The 20,310-nt window shown below is 37.0% G+C and overlaps 1 protein-coding gene and 1 long non-coding RNA gene across 2 annotated transcripts; one reads left to right on the forward strand and one right to left on the reverse strand.

Annotated features, from left to right (window-relative positions):
• Nucleotides 1-1,250: 1,250 nt before the first annotated feature.
• Nucleotides 1,251-20,226, reverse strand: LOC117483590. Its single transcript, XR_004555987.1, has 3 exons — nucleotides 20,144-20,226; nucleotides 2,670-2,794; nucleotides 1,251-1,426 (listed from the first exon to the last, which is right to left on the reverse strand). It is a non-coding gene; the product is annotated as an uncharacterized LOC117483590 (long non-coding RNA).
• LOC117483589 lies at nucleotides 14,282-17,746 on the forward strand. Its single transcript, XM_034131966.1, has 8 exons — nucleotides 14,282-14,505; nucleotides 14,719-14,853; nucleotides 15,230-15,298; nucleotides 15,412-15,506; nucleotides 15,783-15,909; nucleotides 16,425-16,542; nucleotides 16,778-16,854; nucleotides 17,296-17,746. The coding sequence occupies exons 1-8, from the start codon at nucleotides 14,338-14,340 to the stop codon at nucleotides 17,404-17,406; spliced, it is 900 nt and encodes a 299-aa protein (XP_033987857.1). The 5' UTR covers nucleotides 14,282-14,337; the 3' UTR covers nucleotides 17,407-17,746.
• Nucleotides 20,227-20,310: the final 84 nt, after the last annotated feature.

Here is a 20,310-nt window from a genome sequence, read left to right on the forward strand (position 1 = left end):
AACATATCAGATATATTATTCTGAAATGGACCAATCTGCACAATTACTACTTTTACTGTCGCTACTTTAACTATATTTTGATGATAATACTTTTCTACTTTTACTTGAGGAACATTTTGAATGCAGGACTTTTACTGTAACAGAGTATTCCTACACTCTGGTACTTCTACTTTTACTCAAGTACAAGATCTGAGTACTTATACTTTTACTCAAGTACAAGATCTGAGTACTTCTACTTTTACTCAAGAACAAGATCTGAGTACTTCTACTTGTACTCAAGTACAAGACCTGAGTACTTCAACTTTTACTCAAGTACAAGATCTGAGTGCTTCTACTTTTACTCAAGTACAAGATCTGAGTACTTCTACTTTTACTCAAGAACAAGATCTGAGTACTTCTACTTGTACTCAAGTACAAGACCTGAGTACTTCAACTTTTACTCAAGTACAAGATCTGAGTGCTTCTACTTTTACTCAAGTACAAGATACTTATACCACCTCCGTTTATAGGCTATGAAAGAAACTATTTGAAAACGAAGGCTAAAGCTAACGTTAGCAGATAGTGACAATGTATGCTAGTTAGCTAGCTCAACGATTCATTAAATAATATTGCGACAGAAACACTTTTCAGTGCACATCACGCTCTGCCGCTCAGGTCAGGGAGCTCTGCTCTGAACACCCCGTTCTAACCAGCGGTCCAGTCTGTGCCACAGTGACTCCGGACCGCACAGTTAATATTAACGAACGCACCCGTAGGTAATGTAGCTGCTGAAGCTAGACCCTCATACCGGAGCAGCAGAGCCTTATTATACATCCATGAGCAGAGCTGACAGGCAGGAAGACTTGTGCTCGCGCTTCATTATAATATATAAAAAAAGAACACCATGCGTGTCATGATGGCACATAACAGCTCGCGGCCGCAGATTACTCCGGGTCCCAGACCCCCCCCATACCCCAAAAATATTTTTATTGCAGATCTACATGAATCACACAAACGACCTATTTTGGAATCAAAACGGCGAATTTCGCCTAAAGGTTTGCATCCCTGAGTAATAATGATATCATCTATTTATAATTGTAAATGTATATTGTATGTAGACATACATTTATTATATATTTTTTTTTATTGTATTACATCAAAATAAATCAAATCAAATGTGTCTTTGAAGAGGTGCTAGATTACTGAAAAACAACTGTTAGTGTGTTTATGCACCAGGCTGCAAAAGATAAACATGCAATTTGACCGAGAGGCATTTCAGTGCAGAATACATTTATTGGGCACAATTTCCACACTGTGGATTCTTCAATCTGCTGTTGACCACCTTCTCCTGGGAGATATCCATTCTGGCACGCTGAACACTGGCTGAAGGGTTCCCTCGAGCAAGCTTCTGGCCTCCAGAGTCCAGAAGGCAAACCTTTGGCCATGCCTTTGAAACAATAAGAACAAGATGTAATCTAAAGTATTGCATAGGGAAAGGCTAAGGCATTGGTGCACAATTGATATGCATTAATAATCTCAACAGATATTGCCATCCAGAGTCTTACAGCTCTTGTTACTGATGGTCTACTGATCTGTAGATGGTTAACCTAATATAACTAACAGATGTTCTATTGACATGCTACTGAGTTTGTTGAGAGATTGTAGATAATCTACAAGTGACCCTCAAAATAAAGTGTTTGTTAAGGGCTTTCATACCCTTGTATTTCAAAACGCTCCATGATGAGAATAATAATAAAACACCTCATGCAATATTGCAAAACATGTCAGAATGATGAGACTGTCTGATAAACAGTAAACAGGCAGTCAGCACAGTTAAGATTATTTACAATGAATTCAAATAGTAATACAATGACTATTAAAGAAGCATTTACACTGAAGACAGAACTTAGGCTACTGCTGATTTAATGTAGCGGACAGACAGATCATATTGACATGCTTTTGTCATCCTTTGAAGTTTAATTAATTAGCTGACTATAATTAATGATCAGAGTTGGGAAGTTTACTTTTTTTAAATGTAGTAGGTTACAGATGACTAATTACCCTGTTAAAAATGTAATAAGTAATGTAACTGACTATGTAACTATTTGTATTGATATTCTAATGTTAATTATGGTTATTTTATGTTTTTTGTGAGTCACATTGGATAAAAGCCTCTGCTAAATAACATAACCATAACATACGGTTTCATTAAACAAATAAACAAAAAGGCTAACAGTTGGTTTTGCAGCGAGTCATCATAGGCTAACAGATGACATTTAGCACGTGTTGCTTGTATTGCTGTCCAATTGAATACACCAGAATAGTTGTTAACTTTAAACAAACAACATTACTCACACTCTTACTGTAATTAGTGATTAAATCAACAATTAATGTAGGACACCTAGTTGGGCTTGCCAAAATCACGCTACAGTTTCATTAAACAAATAATCAAATATGCTAACGAAACTAATGCTTTTGCTAATAATGCTTTTGCCGAAAGCTATAGCTAACGAATAATTGTTTTTAGTGCCTTTAATACTGTTAGAAGCTATCATAAGCTAACAGATGTTTGTTTGTATTGCCTTAAGACTATCATAGTTAATGTTAGCTAATCACAATTCATTTCAAGACACCGGAATTGTTATTAATGTTAAACAAATAAAACTTTAAAAGCACTTCACATTACTCACACTCTCTGCGTTGTCATTCATATTCAGGTCTCCTGCTCGCTAGGTGGCAGTGTCACAAAAAACTAGGGTCCTGTGAGTGCGGTCCTGAGAGTGCAGTCTCCAACGCTGCAGCTTCATGCTACTCCCTTTTTTTAGAGATTTGGGTATGGAGGAAAATAGAGAGGGTTGTGTTTTCTGACACTTGGTGAGTTCCCTGGAGCGGTGGGGAACCGCGGTGAAGTTAGTTTTAGGTTGGATATTCGACGGACATTCGCGGACCAGCCAGGAGCGTCAGTTTCCCCTGCTGCTGGCTGTATTACGACGGGGAGATCTTCTGTGCGAAACGAGGCTTTCACTTAGGGACCATCAACAAATGACTTTTCAATTACACAAGAAAAATGTTGTTTTTAATAAATCGACAGCTTCTCGATCGTGTGAATGTGAAGCAAATTCACTCTAGAGCATACATTTATTGACCACACCTCTTTTTATTGCATTTTAATACTTTAAATATTTTATATTAATATTTTGATGGAAAAATTAGCTTATTTCTTCAATACCTTCCAGGTCATGTGACCTAATCACTCAAACTCAACGCTGGCTCAAAGAACTACACTGGCTGCATAGGACACACCTCTTTTTATTCCATTTTAATACTCTAAATATTTTATATTAATATTTTGATGAAAAAATTAGCTTATTTCTTCAATACCTTCCAGGTCATGTGACCTAATCACTCAAACTCAATGCTGGCTCAAAGAACTACACTGGCTGCGTAGGACACACCTCTTTTTATTCCATTTTAATACTCTAAATATTTTATATTAATATTTTGATGGGAAAATGAGCTTATTTCTTCAATACCTTCCAGGTCATGTGACCTAATCACTCAAAATCAATGCTGGCTCAAAGAACTACACTGGCTGCATAGGACACACCTCTTTTTATTCCATTTTAATACTCTAAATATTTTATATTAATATTTTGATGGGAAAATGAGCTTATTTCTTCAATACCTTCCAGGTCATGTGACCTAATCACTCAAAATCAATGCTGGCTCAAAGAACTACACTGGCTGCGTAGGACACACCTCTTTTTATTCCATTTTAATACTTTAAATATTTTATATTAATATTTTGATGGAAAAATTAGCTTATTTCTTCAATACCTTCCAGGTCATGTGACCTAATCACTCAAACTCAATGCTGGCTCAAAGAACTACACTGGCTGCTTAGGACACACCTCTTTTTATTCCATTTTAATACTTTAAATATTTTATATTAATATTTTGATGGAAAAATTAGCTTATTTCTTCAATACCTTCCAGGTCATGTGACCTAATCACTCAAACTCAACGCTGGCTCAAAGAACTACACTGGCTGCATAGGACACACCTCTTTTTATTCCATTTTAATACTTTAAATATTTTATATTAATATTTTGATGGAAAAATGAGCTTATTTCTTCAATACCTTCCAGGTCATGTGACCTAATCACTCAAACTCAATGCTGGCTCAAAGAACTACACTGGCTGCTTAGGACACACCTCTTTTTATTCCATTTTAATACTTTAAATATTTTATATTAATATTTTGATGGAAAAATTAGCTTATTTCTTCAATACCTTCCAGGTCATGTGACCTAATCACTCAAACTCAACGCTGGCTCAAAGAACTACACTGGCTGCATAGGACACACCTCTTTTTATTCCATTTTAATACTTTAAATATTTTATATTAATATTTTGATGGAAAAATGAGCTTATTTCTTCAATACCTTCCAGGTCATGTGACCTAATCACTCAAAATCAATGCTGGCTCAAATAACTACACTGGCTGCATAGGACACACCTCTTTTTATTCCATTTTAATACTTTAAATATTTTATATTAATATTTTGATGGAAAAATGAGCTTATTTCTTCAATACCTTCCAGGTCATGTGACCTAATCACTCAAACTCAACGCTGGCTCAAAGAACTACACTGGCTGCATAGGACACACCTCTTTTTATTCCATTTTAATACTTTAAATATTTTATATTAATATTTTGATGGAAAAATGAGCTTATTTCTTCAATACCTTCCAGGTCATGTGACCTAATCACTCAAACTCAATGCTGGCTCAAAGAACTACACTGGCTGCTTAGGACACACCTCTTTTTATTCCATTTTAATACTTTAAATATTTTATATTAATATTTTGATGGAAAAATTAGCTTATTTCTTCAATACCTTCCAGGTCATGTGACCTAATCACTCAAACTCAACGCTGGCTCAAAGAACTACACTGGCTGCATAGGACACACCTCTTTTTATTCCATTTTAATACTTTAAATATTTTATATTAATATTTTGATGGAAAAATGAGCTTATTTCTTCAATACCTTCCAGGTCATGTGACCTAATCACTCAAAATCAATGCTGGCTCAAAGAACTACACTGGCTGCATAGGACACACCTCTTTTTATTCCATTTTAATACTTTAAATATTTTATATTAATATTTTGATGGAAAAATGAGCTTATTTCTTCAATACCTTCCAGGTCATGTGACCTAATCACTCAAACTCAATGCTGGCTCAAAGAACTACACTGGCTGCCAGGATAACAACCTCCATCTCAACTTCAGCAAAACCAAAGAGCTGATTGTGGACTACATGAAGCAGCAGAGAGAGGGTCACGCCCCCATCGCCATCAATGGGACTACGGTGGAGAGAGTCAGCAGCTTCAGGTTCCTTGGGGTCCACATCACTGAGGACCTGACATGGACTCTTCACACCACCACCATCACCAAAAAAGCTCGACAGCGGCTCTTCTTCCTCCGCAGGCTGAGGAGGTTCAACATGGACTCCAGGATACTCTGCAACTTCTACAGGTGCACCATAGAGAGAATCCTGACCTTCTACAGGTGCACCATAGAGAGCATCCTGACTGGCTGCTTCACGGCCTGGTACGGCAGCTGCACTGCCCTCAATCGTAAGGCCTTACAGAGGGGGGTGAAAACTGCACAGAACATCACCAGGACGGAGCTGCCATCCATGGAGGACCTTTACTCCCAGCGGCTCAGGAAGAAAGCCCTCAGGATTATCAACGACCCCCATCACCCCAGCCACAAACTGTTCTGTCTGCTGCCGTCTGGCAGGCGTGACCGCAGCATCCGGACTAAAACCACCAGACTCAGGGACAGTTTCATACCACAGGCAATAAGACTGCTAAACAACTGAACTGCTGAAACAACATCTGTTAAACACCTGAACTGTTGAAACAACATCCATAACATTCATCTGCTACTTAGTAATTATTTATCTATTTCTCTAATATATCATTCCAATAGACCGGCTGGTCCTGTGGCTCGTCTTTTTTTTGTAACTAGCTGATGCTCAATCTAATCCTGTTCTTCAAAGTCACTGTCAGACTCAGAATTCTCAGAAATGTGATCCTCACATTCTGAAACACCTTCCTCTTCCTCTACATCATCATCAAATGGTTCTCTCTCTTCCAAAATCATTTGCAAGGCCCTCTGAGCAGAGAATCATTTGGCCATCTTGATCAGTTGTGATAAGACACACACACACACACACCCACACACCCACACACACACACACACACACACACACACACACACACACTTTCCACACTTGTGTTAGCCCCGAACATCCTGTATCTAATATAAATGTGTAGGGGGGGGTGTACAGTGGGTGGTCATTGAAAATGTGTTCTGATATATGTTCTTCACAGAAAATTAGCCAACGCCATTGAGTGTGAGTTTGAACAAATAATGTATCATATCATTTTTCTTTACATAAATAATGAAACACTATACAAGGGTTAATATTAATACATTTTTGTATGGAAAATTCTGTTTATTTTTTCAATAGCTTCTCTGTCATGTGACCGAATGTCACACTCAATATTGTAGAAAGGAAAAAATAGTGGCAAATAAATGAAGTGGGAATTAAAACAAGTATGTATCTGAACTAAAAGTACTACAATTACCTACAAATGTACACAGATGGTTCTAAGAACAAAGAAGAGTGTGTTGGAGTTGGTATATACATCCCAGACTTTAAAATATCTATCTCAAAAAGAGCGTCTGATCAATTATCAGTGTATACAGCAGAAATGCTTGCTGTAATAATAGGATTACAGTGGGTTGAAGAGGTCAGACCAGATAGGGTGGTGATATGCACAGATTCATTGTCCATATTAAAAAGCACAGATTCATTGTCCATATTAAAAAGCATGGTATAGATCTGCAGTTCTGCTGGGTGCCTGCACATGAGGGGGTGAAAGGGAACGAGTGTGCTGATAAATGAGCAAAAAGTGCACTACAAAAGGAAATCACATTACCAGTTCAACTTGGTAAAGGAGAAGGAAAAGCAGTAATTAAGAAGAAAGGGATGGAGATCTGGCAGAAAAGGTGGGAGGAAGACCAGAAAGGCAAAGAGTATCACAAAGTGCAAAAGACAATTACAATTAATGTTTATAAAGAAATAAACAGAAGGGAGGAAATCATGATAGCTAGACTCAGACTAAATCACACGGCTTTGAATGGTACGCTGTATACTGTATCATGGGGAAAAGTGACAGTGACAAGTGTGGGAGTTAAAGAAGATGTAGAACACATCTTGTTACATTGTGACATCTTTAAAGCTGAAAGAGAAAAACTAAAGGATAACGTTTTAGAGGCAGAGAATGGAGTGTGGTTGGTATTTTGGGAACAGAAGGAGAGGGAGTAAGAGCTACTAGAAAGGCATTGTTTACCTTCCTGAGTGAAACTGGGGTAGGAAAAATAATTTAACATTAGGTCAGGAAAGATCATAGGTTTTTTATTTTATGTTTTTTGTTGATTTATTTATTTATTTATATATATTTTTTGATTAGATCATAGATACGTCCATGAGTTAAGAGATGGAATGATATGATAATTCACACTCATGTACAGGTGGTGGTATGCACCTTTAAAGTTGTTTGCAATCCGCCAAAAATAGAGAGTAGAAGAAGAAGACATATATGCCATTTTAGAAACCAGATCACATTGTTTGATCTAAAAATGGTGCGCTTCAAAAAAGGCAAGAAAAAGAAAGCTTTAGACCTCTGGCAACAAGCAGGAGGTAGAGATTTCATCACCAGGTCTTTCATTTCTCATGGTTTTAGTGAAGTTAATGTTACACCTGAGCAGTGGTCCTCAGTTACACTTACAGTGTTTAAAAGTAATAAGAAAGAGCATCTTAAGTGGTTGAGGGTCATCTGGGGTGAAGACCGACGCGGAGTCCGGACTGAGGTGCTTCAAGCAGGTACTGTTAAAAAATAACTTTGATGAGCCCCAGAGCAGAGTCCTGCCTCGGATACCCGGCGGATAACCCGCAAAATAGTTGTGTAACGGGCAAAACATACATGTAGGCCTGTATCTAACCACGGGTGCGGGGACAGAAGAAAGAAAAAAATGTAATGCAGGCGAGCAGCGGGTGGGAACAAAAATATGTTGTGGTTTTTCTCTGGAGAAATCCGAAATGAAAATGAAGATTCATTCATAACCAGTGGCGGCCGGTGGTCTTTTTTTTTGGTGGGGCTCTTGACGTACCGTAAGTGACTTACCCGGGGGGTCCGGGGGGTTTCCCCCCTGAATTTTTTTTCGAGAAATGACCCCTTAAATGATGACTTCTGGTGATGTTAGAGGGGGGGGGAAAGGAGAAATCGAGGCTTAAAAATATGAGAAGACTGATCAATACCTCCATAATCTTCAGTGTGGAAAATATTATTTATCAACCTGAACATCTACTACTTTACCAGGAATTTGTGTTCTCAGAACTGGTCTGTTTTTTTCTTTCTTAAAACTGTTCATGTTTTATGAACCAACACCTTCACCAAGTAGCTTTACAGTGAACTGCATGTGAGATATAAAATTAATAGCATCTTTTCAGTAGCATTAATTATAAATATTTAAGTGGTTCAATACAAGTCACTACAGCATTTCAAACTGAACTGTGAATAAATGCAATTTAAAAAAAATAACCACAGCACAAAATGTCATAAATTGTGTTTTTTCTTTGTTTCTCTGAGGATTATTTACAAACAGGCTTATTTACATATAGCAATAACTCAGAAATGAAAAAGCTACATCGTCTAACACGAACAACCAGTTAGCATAATGATAATATATGTGTTATGTACAATGTAACTGGCAAGGCTAGAGCAAGAAAGAACATAAAGTTTGCAAAAGGTTTAAATAACTTCAAGTATCTGTCTTCAGATTACGTGGAGGTTTTAGTCCGATGGGAAGCAGATTTTAAGCGACACCGAAGATAAACCAAAAATGTGGTGGAGCTGCAAACCGTGTAGTGTTGCTGGGACAGAACAGGAGCTATAACCGTTGGAAAATACATCACAGACAATGCAACAAACGTGTAGACAGAACAATCACTTCTGTGATAAATGCCCACTTATTAATAAACTTCTAACAACCATGGGAAACCTCCTCTCTACATATAAAGTGATATCCAAGCATGGGAAACAAAAGACAGCATTTACCTGTTTGCATCCAGCTAGCCAAGCCTTTTTTGTGTACCAGCTACTTGTGAAGCCTCGTGTATAAATGTTGTCTTTTTCACGAGATTGCTGCGATATATTCAAATCGGGTTGGTCCGGTCCAAGGTCTTTAAGCAACAATTTATCTGCCAAACTTCTCCTTTCGAAAGGATTGGAGATTAGCTCTTGAACAGAATTAGGCGGGGACCGAGGTCCGGAGACTCCACCTGCACACGAAGCCATCCTCATCAACTACTGCGTCAACCGGATACGAGTCACTGTCCAAACTACTCACAGACTGCACTGGGCGCTGACATTGGCGCCCGGTGACCGTCATCTTTGACGACGCTGATTGGCTGAAATTATATTTTCGCGGCATAGTTTACACGTTACAGATAGCAACAGTCAGCTGCTAGTGGCTGCTGCTGCACTGGTTGAAGGCTCCTCTCTTAGCGCCCAGACGAGAGAAGGTGCATGGGCAAGGCCAGGCAGGAAACATGTGACTTATCAGTAACTTTAGACATCGTAACACAATTTTAAACGAGATTTTATTGTAGATTATACATTTTACTGATACCAATTATATAATATTTACCTTGTTCATTAAAAATAAAAATAAAAATATATATATTTTTTTAAACATATTTTATTTTTTTTAATTTTAATTTTAATTTTTTTTTTTTTTTTTTTTTTTCAATATGGCAAGAGGTGGGGCGGCGCCCCTAGCGCCCCTATGGACCGGCCGCCACTGTTCATAACGTTGTGATTCAAATCATTATTATTAATAACTTACAGCAACATCGCGTGCAATAGACGACGCTGAAGTTGGCTTCCGATTCAGAGCTTCCGATTCGGCAGTTAAGGGGAAAGTTAAGGGAAATTTAATTTACAGCGCTGAGCGAACAATCCTCCGTGTTTCAACCTCTTAAATCGCTGCATAGACGATTTATTTGGACTGGATTATCCCAGAGGGTCTAAACATTTTTTATAACACAGTTTCAGATTTGTGAAACCTTAATTCTATTTGTGAAAATACAAAAAAGAGAGATTTCAGTGCTTTTTTTACATCTCGACCACATTAGACCAGGTCCTGATCTAAAAATCTAAAAATGTTTGGTTTTTGTGACCAGTTAGACTCATTAAGGCCATTGTTTCCCTTCATAAGTGCAACTACGGAAGTGGATTGAAGTCTTTCAGAGCCTGTCACAGTTCCAGATCATACCAGTGTAAAGCTATATGTACATTAGTAATCATAGTTTTTCTATGTCAAAAAAAGTATAAACAGCATGCAACAATATCAAAACTTGCTAAACATGCTCACTTTATTATATTTGTGTTGCAAAGGTCATGCCACAGTCTGATAAGCATAACTTGTTTAAGAATTCAAAATGCAGCCCCCACTTCAATCAATAAAGAATTCCAAATATATATATCATGTGCAGTGCTCATTAGTAGCCGTCATCCCATGCAGTTTAAATATACTAGGACCAGAGCAAGGCAGCGTTACACTGGTGAGTACATGTGAAAGGATTTCAGGAGCCTTTTGCTTTATTTACATTATTTGAGTGGTTTGAGTAAGACTACTTTTTAGAAATTCTAACAATGTATTTTTGAAAATGTATGAAACTAAAAAAAGTCTCCATCCCTGTTAAATAACAAACTAACTTTCTACAAATAAATTCAAGATGTTTTTTAAGATAGACTATATACATGTTCTGAAGCCACTGTGGCCTCAGGATGCTTCCGACACTTGACTTGAAGATAATTGCGTGTAACGGGTCGGTTCGCGGTACTGAGCTGCGAGGGTTCGGGTGGGTGCGGATTTGAAAACTGGACCCATGCAGGACTCTGCCCCAGAGGCTTTTAAGTTGAAGCTTAACCCTTGTGAATCCCTTTTAAAAACGTTACTCTGAAAACACTAACGACAAAAATGTCCGCATCTAAAAATACTGTAATAAAGATATTATAGGCTATGTTAATATTTTTTTTCCACTTTCAATTACTTACATCTTTTAACCCAATTCAGTGCTGATCATAATTATCAAATGTTCATTCATTTGTATTTTTGTCGCTAGGGATCTGAAAGTCACTATTTTGATTACACATACACTTATTAAGAATTGTTTTCCAAAAAACTCACATCTTTACCAAATGTCGTGACATATTCTTAACACAATCAGAATGCTCGCAAAATTAAACAGTGATATGGACAATACATTTCCTTAGGGAGGCATAAGGGTTAATGTACTTATTTAATTAAATACTACAGCCATCACAGTAGGATGTTAACATAATTGACTGTAGCCTAATTGACCCAAGGATGGCAGATTGCTTAAAGTTGCATTGTAGTCTTAAGATAAGAGATACAGTAATTAAATGAGATTTTTTACTTTTGTAATGTTTGTATTTAGGAAAATATGTCAGTGAAAGAGGGAGAGATGGACAGCACAGTATCAAGAAACAGTCTTCCAGCGCACCTACAGGTGAGGAAGACGAGGACACAAGTCAGGATGACAGGGAAATGAGTAACGCACAGCCACAGTCTGAGATAGACACAGAAGAGTCAGACCAGCAAAGTACAGAGACAGCCACCGAAATGACAACACAAATTAACAGAAAGTGCAAAGCAGGGCCAAAAAAGTTCAACATTGCCATGACAAGAAAACAATGGAACAAAATTAAACCTAAACATGGCAAACAAAAACTCCGTCCCCCCTGGACTGATACATTTTATCAGGAATTTTTGAAAAAGAATCCATGCTGCACACTTGCTTTCAAATACCAGCATGTTAAGACAAAGGATAGCCGTAAAAAGAATTCGCCATTTTTCTGTGCCTCTGCAAAATGCACATTTAATGGATGCAACGCTGTCTACAGTTTCTCAAAAAAGAACAGGCCAAAATCAACGGATACAAAAATATTTTTAAAAGTCATGCGTATTGGTGAAGTTATACACCATAAAAATCAAAGGCGATTTAGACCAGCAAAATACACAAGAAGAGGAACCATTTCCAAAGCCTTAACCAGTGGTGTCAGCAATTATTATTACAATATGTTAAGACAGACACCAGTAGAGGAAATAATGGCTGGTAACATAAGCAGAAGCCTCACCAAAGATGTGTTAAAGACAATATCCTCTGAAGTGAAGAAAAGTGCAAGGCTCCACGATGACATGATGCTTGAACTCATGTTGACTCAAAAAATAATCAAAGAGAGCAGCAGTCATGCATCATCAAAAGGCTATCTTCAGCACCTACAAATAGATCCGTTTGCTGTACATTTATACACAGATGCTGGAATAAAAATGTTGACTGAGCACTTAAAAAAGCCAACACCTACGACTCTCTACCTTGATGCCACAGGCAGCGTGATACAGAAAAGTCCTGATCAAAATAAGCGGGTCTTGTACTATGCTTTGGTTTTGCCCGGAATGGGTAAGGATAAGCCTCCCTTGCCTGTCACAGAACTGATCACCAACAGCCATTCCATTCCATCTATTTCCCATTGGCTCATGGAATTTAAAAGAAAGTTGTCTTACACAACAAAAAGAAAGATAGCACAGGTTGAGACAGATTATAGTTGGGCTCTGATAAACAGTGTGCTTCTGTCTTTTAACAGGGAAAATATGTCAGTGTACCTTGACAGAGCATTTGAGATAGTGTCTGGACAAACTGAACTGATTCCTAACTTCACTGTGCTGCATCTGTGCTCTGCTCATATCATGAAGGCTGTGTCACAAGCATTTGGAAAAAAAACTGTAGACAGAGGCACACAGGAATATGCAACATTCTGTTTTGCGTACATCCTGAACTGCACAAGTATGCAGGAAGCCATTGATGTTTTTTATCATATGTGTGTGCTTTTTGATGCAGAGGAGTACACTCATTTGGTGAAACAGAGCAAAATGTACCTTGACAAGTGCATTTTGCAAACTCGGGACGTGAAACTGGAAGAAAGTGGACATGTAATGGGAGAGGAGGAAAGCAAAATGGAAAAAAATGCTCATAGCATTATGGGAAAGTCCCCTTTTACACGAGCTTTTCAAGTCAGGCGGGACCAAGCAGAGTGTGACATTCTCTCTGACGATGCTGTTCGTGTAAAAAACCACTACCTCTGTCCTGGTGTCATTGATGCACTGTTAAAAAACTACATGGGGATCTTCCCATTGTGGAGTGGTTTGTTGCTTGGGGATCTGTCGCGACATAGAAAAGGTACCTCTAAAAAAGATGGAAGTCATAAAACCAGGGATACCAACTGCCATGTTGAGCTCTGGTTTGGGTTGGTCAAACACTCCATCCTTTTAAAAAAAAAGTACCTGAGACCAGCAGAGTTCATCTCCAAAATGTATGCCTCAATACAAGGAAGATATGTAGAGCACATTGAGCAACACAATCTGCCAATGCATATTCTGGACAAAAACTTTGGACATCCTAGCAGGCCAGATGATGACCACGAGGAACAGTGGAACAAGCGGGAAAGTTCTGCTGGTCACACCAAGTCCAAGTCCAAGTACTTCAATCCACCAAAAACACTACCCAACCCCAAGAGCCCACCTGCCACAAAGCTGAAGAAAAGAAAAGTGGACCAACAGGAAAAAGATGCACAGGGAAATGTGAGTTTCTCTAAGACTTACTATGTTCAAAGTGTGTAAATTGTTCTCCAGCATTGTAATTGTAACAATGGAATAAGTAAATATTGTCAGAAAGTAAAGCATGGACTAAATTGGTAAAGAGTGAGGTGAAGGACAAAGGACATGAAGTATTATAACCCAAGATGATTAAGTGCATGTTGTAGGGGGAGAATATGAAGATGAAAAATGTAAATGTAAATACAGCATACAAACTTATAACAGAAACTAGATTTCTAAATCAGACTTGAAACTGCAATTACAGTTTCTGTTCCTGAGCAGCCTGTTTAATGTCATTTAGTGAAAACTCTAAAAGGGAAAAAGGTTAAATGCATAAACATGGACAGTTTAATTATATTCTGTGTATGTAGCTTTGATGGTGCATATACAAAAACAAGGCCTTCACCCAAAAATTCAAGATTGTTAACCCTCTGGTATCATTCAAATGCACTACCCTAATTAGTCATTCGGGACAAAAATGTCCAGAGTGATACCGGAGGGTTAAAAGATTCCTCAAGTGTCCATATTAAACAGAATGCATTTATTTCCCCTCAATCCTGACTTGCAGTTGACCTGGCTGTGGAAAAAAAAGGACACTGAGGTGGTCGTGGCAGTGCTCCCCTCACAGATGAAAGGACGCATCTTACTTATCCGCCACTGTGAGCTATGCTCACTTCGACCCCACCAGTGGTTGACAGGGGAGGTACGTGACTACATGTTTCAAGTGTCTGAAGTTTCACTCTACACTGTGTCATTTTCTTTATCTTGCATTTAACGATTTCTGCCCAAAAAATATCTGAAAAAAATGTCTAGATACTTTTGTCAGTCACAAGATTCTCAAAGTTGCAGGAAATGAAAGTTCAGTAAAACTGGGAATATGCATTAATTGGCTAATTGTTATGATCTTTTTTGCAAGGTAATTGAAGGCGTGTTTCATGTTGCTGCCGACAAATTCGGCGTTGTGAACAAAATGTACTTGCTAAATCACTACACAGCAGGTGTCATTTTGTTCGGGGACAGAACTCAGCTAACATCTCACAGTTTACCAAAGGTAATGTGTGTGGTCTGTGTATGTCTATGTGTGTGGTGTGTTGTGTTTGTGCATGGTGATGCTGTAGGGGGAAGTAGGTGTGGATTTGATTTGTGGGCTCACACTCACACATTAGGTACATGGAGTGAAGCATTGGCTGAGAATCCACAGGTCTTAAATAGGAAATTAGCTGAGATTATTTTACTTGATCCTCTCTGAAACTATACTCATTAGTTAAATCACCTGATAAATCTACTTACTATTGAATTTCCATACCAACACTTGTTTTAAGCACAACAAATGAATGGCACAAGAACATAATTGTCAGACTAATGTTGTTGTTATTTTTACCTTAGCCTTCAAGTTTGTTTTAATCCTTTATTTGATGCCATTATAGGTAAACTTTGACAACTATGAAGCTGTCCTGTCCTTTGTACTTGTCAACAACAACCACTGGAAGTTGCTGGTTTGTAATTATTTTTGTTATTGTATTATTTCTGTTAAAGCACAAGACTTACATAGTGAAACCAAAAATCTTTTTTGATGAAAAGTGCTTTTACTTTTTTTGTTCTCTCACAGTACATTCATGCCAAAACCAGCACCGTATTCCTGGTGGATCCAGCTCAAAGCATCAAAGAGCTTGATGACTCCGAACATGCTGCCAAAAGAATACAGTAAATAAAAATTCAATAGATATTTGAAAATTCAAGTAAAAACTATATTTAAACGTAAAAAATGTGTCACATTTAGTTACATTCATACTCACAAACAGCATTGAAAGCATTTTAAACAGTCTGATACAGTCTGTGTTCAGACAGTGATATCTATAGCTGACCCTTATATAAATAAATGGTCATATGGTGAATACAAACAGTATAAATGTCTGTTACATTATCTTTAGGTGCCACATAATTAGAAATATAAAGTGTGTTAACATTATCCTTTCTCAGGGAGTACTTCAAGATGAGGAGGACACGCCACAGCATAACAGACTGGGTGGATGTTAAGTGGAAGGGAGGCGTTATGGGCCACCCACTTCAAAAGGATGGATGTAGCTGTGGTGTCGTTGTTGTGAAGGTGAGCTGAAGATATTCTGTTTTCATCCAGTTAACAAGCAGAGTTTTTAATGTGAAAGACAGTTTAATGCAAGGACGGATTAAAAAATCTGTCAAAGTAGTGGTCGACCGATAAGGGTTTTTTAAAGGCCGATGCTGATCGCCATAATATTTAGCAGGCAGGTTGGCCAATGGACAATATACAGTATAATGCCGATATCATGTTGTTGTTTATTGTATTTTTCACAACTGACAACAATTGGATTATGACACAACATTGCTGAACTTAAATTAACAGTTATTTAACACTAATGTAGTATTCACTTGAACACAGAAAGTTTCATTGACAAAACTTCGCTTCCGAATATCTCAAAATTCCAATAATAGGACCGGTCTATATCAATAATGAAAAGTTTTGGGAGGCATTCTAGTCAAGGGTGGATGTCTTCTATAATGTGTCTCATGTTTTTGTCTGTATCTGTATTACTATACAATAAAGAAGAAAAAACCTCCATAACATAAGTGTTGTTTGTTTAGATGGCAAAGGCAGTCATGGAGTCCTTCCCTCTGATCCCGAATGTGAATTTCGAGTGTTCGAAGAAATACATGAAACAGGAGAGGATAGAACTGGCTCTCGAAATCCTTGAGGCATCAGGTAAATAAATATGAATATATGTATTTCATTTCATTTCAAACCTTTATTTATTCAGGTTGTATCCCATTGAGATCATTGACCTCTTTTTCAAGGGAGACCTGCTATATGTGTATGTATGTATATGTGTGTCTGTATGTATGTATATATATATATATATATATATATATATATATATATATGTATGTATATGTATGTATATAGAAGCTGACATACATGTATTGTTATCTTGTTTCAGTCCTTGATGAGCACACTTATTGTGCTATGTGTGCTGCCTTAAGGCCTCCAGGATCTGGATCTCCCATCACAAACTGGGTGAGCTGTTGTGAAGAAAATGTGGAATTGTGATGTCTACATTTATTTTTTAATGTATTCATTTATTTAACAGGGACAGTGCACATTAATTAACATCTCTGTAAATGTGCCAGAGTTAGCCAAGAGGCTATTTTTCATCTATAGTCCCTGGACAGATTTTAAAAGTCAACCTAAAACACATTTAATTTTAAACAAGTAAATACAATACATTTAAAACATGCAACACACATTACTGGAATACTTAAATAAAACAATTTAAAAGTCAGAACAATAAAACAAAAAAACAAAAACAAAACAAGAGCATGTTAAAACACAGGCAGTGGGTTTTAAGGACCAGATGATTGTGTCAGCTGATTCCTCACTAACACTTGAGTATTAAGACAACTGAATGGTAATCTAAGCTACAAATATATAAATACATTATTTCTTTCACTTCAACAGATTCAGTGTGATGACTGTGAGCGATGGTACCATGCCCAGTGTCTGGCAATGGACAGCAGAGACTTTAAAAAGGCAGAGACAGGATATTGGAAATGTCCTTTGTGCAAGTAATACTTGAAATGTGCTCAATGATGACGATTAGTAAAACATGTGTCCTGTGTAGCCTTGTTTGTATTACTTTCTGATAATCACTGGATCACATGACAGGGAAGCTATAGAAAAAACCCTGAATTTTCCATAGAAATATTAATATTAAATAGAGGATGTAATATTATCCGATATAAAGAGCTGTTTCTATTGTGTACAGACTAGTATTCAATTCAGAAAGTGATTTTGAGTCATTAGATATTGAAGAAATAAGCTAAGCTAAGATAATAAGCTAATTTACAATAAAAAGAGGTGTGTCCTATGCAGCCAGTGTAGTTCTTTGAGCCAGCATTGATTTTGAGTGATTAGGTCACATGACCTGGAAGGTATTGAAGAAATAAGCTAATTTTTCCATCAAAATATTAATATAAAAATATTTAAAGTATTAAAATGGAATAAAAAGAGGTGTGTCCTAAGCAGCCAGTGTAGTTCTTTGACCCAGCATTGATTTTGAGTGATTAGGTCACATGACCTGGAAGGTATTGAAGAAATAAGCTCATTTTTCCATCAAAATATTAATATAAAATATTTAGAGTATTAAAATGGAATAAAAAGAGGTGTGTCCTATGCAGCCAGTGTAGTTCTTTGAGCCAGCCTTGATTTTGAGTGATTAGGTCACATGACCTCGAAGGTATTGAGGAAATAAGCTAATTTTTCCATCAAAATATTAATATTTAGAGTATTAAAATGGAATAAAAAGAGGTGTGTCCTATGCAGCCAGTGTAGTTCTTTGAGCCAGCATTGATTTTGAGTGATTAGGTCACATGACCTCGAAGGTATTGAAGAAATAAGCTCATTTTTCCATCAAAATATTAATATAAAATATTTAAAGTATTAAAATGGAATAAAAAGAGGTGTGTCCTATGCAGCCAGTGTAGTTCTTTGAGCCAGCATTGATTTTGAGTGATTAGGTCACATGACCTGGAAGGTATTGAAGAAATAAGCTCATTTTTCCATCAAAATATTAATATAAAATATTTAAAGTATTAAAATGGAATAAAAAGAGGTGTGTCCTATGCAGCCAGTGTAGTTCTTTGAGCCAGCATTGATTTTGAGTGATTAGGTCACATGACCTGGAAGGTATTGAAGAAATAAGCTCATTTTTCCACAAAATATTAATATAAAATATTTAAAGTATTAAAATGGAATAAAAAGAGGTGTGTCCTATGCAGCCAGTGTAGTTCTTTGAGCCAGCATTGATTTTGAGTGATTAGGTCACATGACCTGGAAGGTATTGAAGAAATAAGCTCATTTTTCCATCAAAATATTAATATAAAATATTTAGAGTATTAAAATGGAATAAAAAGAGGTGTGTCCTATGCAGCCAGTGTAGTTCTTTGAGCCAGCATTGATTTTGAGTGATTAGGTCACATGACCTCGAAGGTATTGAAGAAATAAGCTAATTTTTCCATCAAAATATTAATATAAAATATTTAGAGTATTAAAATGGAATAAAAAGAGGTGTGTCCTATGCAGCCAGTGTAGTTCTTTGACCCAGCATTGATTTTGAGTGATTAGGTCACATGACCTGGAAGGTATTGAAGAAATAAGCTAATTTTTCCATCAAAATATTAATATAAAATATTTAAAGTATTAAAAATGGAATAAAAAGAGGTGTGTCCTACGCAGCCAGTGTAGTTCTTTGCGCCAGCATTGAGTTTGAGTGATTAGGTCACATGACCTGGAAGGTATTGAAGAAATAAGCTAATTTTTCCATCAAAATATTAATATAAAATATTTAAAGTATTAAAATGGAATAAAAAGAGGTGTGTCCTATGCAGCCAGTGTAGTTCTTTGACCCAGCATTGATTTTGAGTGATTAGGTCACATGACCTGGAAGGTATTGAAGAAATAAGCTAATTTCTCCATCAAAATATTAATATAAAATATTTAAAGTATTAAAATGCAATAAAAAGAGGTGTGTTCAATAAATGTATGCTCTAGAGTGAATTTGCTTCACATTCACACGATCGAGAAGCTGTCGATTTATTAAAAATAACATTTTTCTTGTGTAATTGTAAAAGTCATTTGTTGATGGTCCCTAAGTGAAAGCCTCGTTTCGCAGAGAAGATCTCCCCGTTAAACTGACGCTGCTGGCGGGTCCGGGAAACTGACGCTGCTGGCGGGTCCGCGAATGTCCGTCGAATATCCAACCTAAAACTAACTTCACCGCGGTCACCGGGGACACATATTCATGTATAAAAGACGTACAAAAGTGCATTTTGCATGATAGGTCCCCTTTAAACCACACTTAAAATAATAATATAATCATAGACATATGTAGGCCTACATGTCTACACAGTATAGCAACTAATAAATGTTTTAAATAAATAAACATTCAAATGTGAAAGACTCCTTCAATGAATATTTAAAACTTACACAAAATCAGATTCTTGTAAAGATTAGAGTACATGCATTGTTCCATCTGTCAAGCTAAGATATACATATATCTTAGCTAAGATGTATATCTTAGCTCTTAGCTTGACATGCTCATCCAGTTAGCATGTATGCTAATAGGACATGCTCGCTCAGTTAGCATACACATATATATTATTTATGTATTCCATTCCTTTAACTTGAATATTTAAAATACAAATTAGCAAAATAAACACAATTATACTGCGCTAAACAGCCAAATCGACAAACAACCGAGAACCTAAATTGTATGTAATTATATCTAAATCCACAAGACGTTAATTACCTGTACTCGGTGCGCCATATATTGTCTGTTGTCTGTTCTCTATAAACCTCCATGTCTGATTAAATATCCTTGCGTCAGCGTCTCACGTGTTGGGCGAGCTCTCTTCTGACCATATTTGGAAGTACAACTTCAACTTCCTTCAGGTTCAACCTCCACCGGCTGCGGCT

The sequence above is a fragment of the Trematomus bernacchii genome, unplaced genomic scaffold (genome assembly GCF_902827165.1).
Source record: "Trematomus bernacchii unplaced genomic scaffold, fTreBer1.1, whole genome shotgun sequence".
Lineage (NCBI taxonomy): Eukaryota > Metazoa > Chordata > Actinopteri > Perciformes > Nototheniidae > Trematomus > Trematomus bernacchii.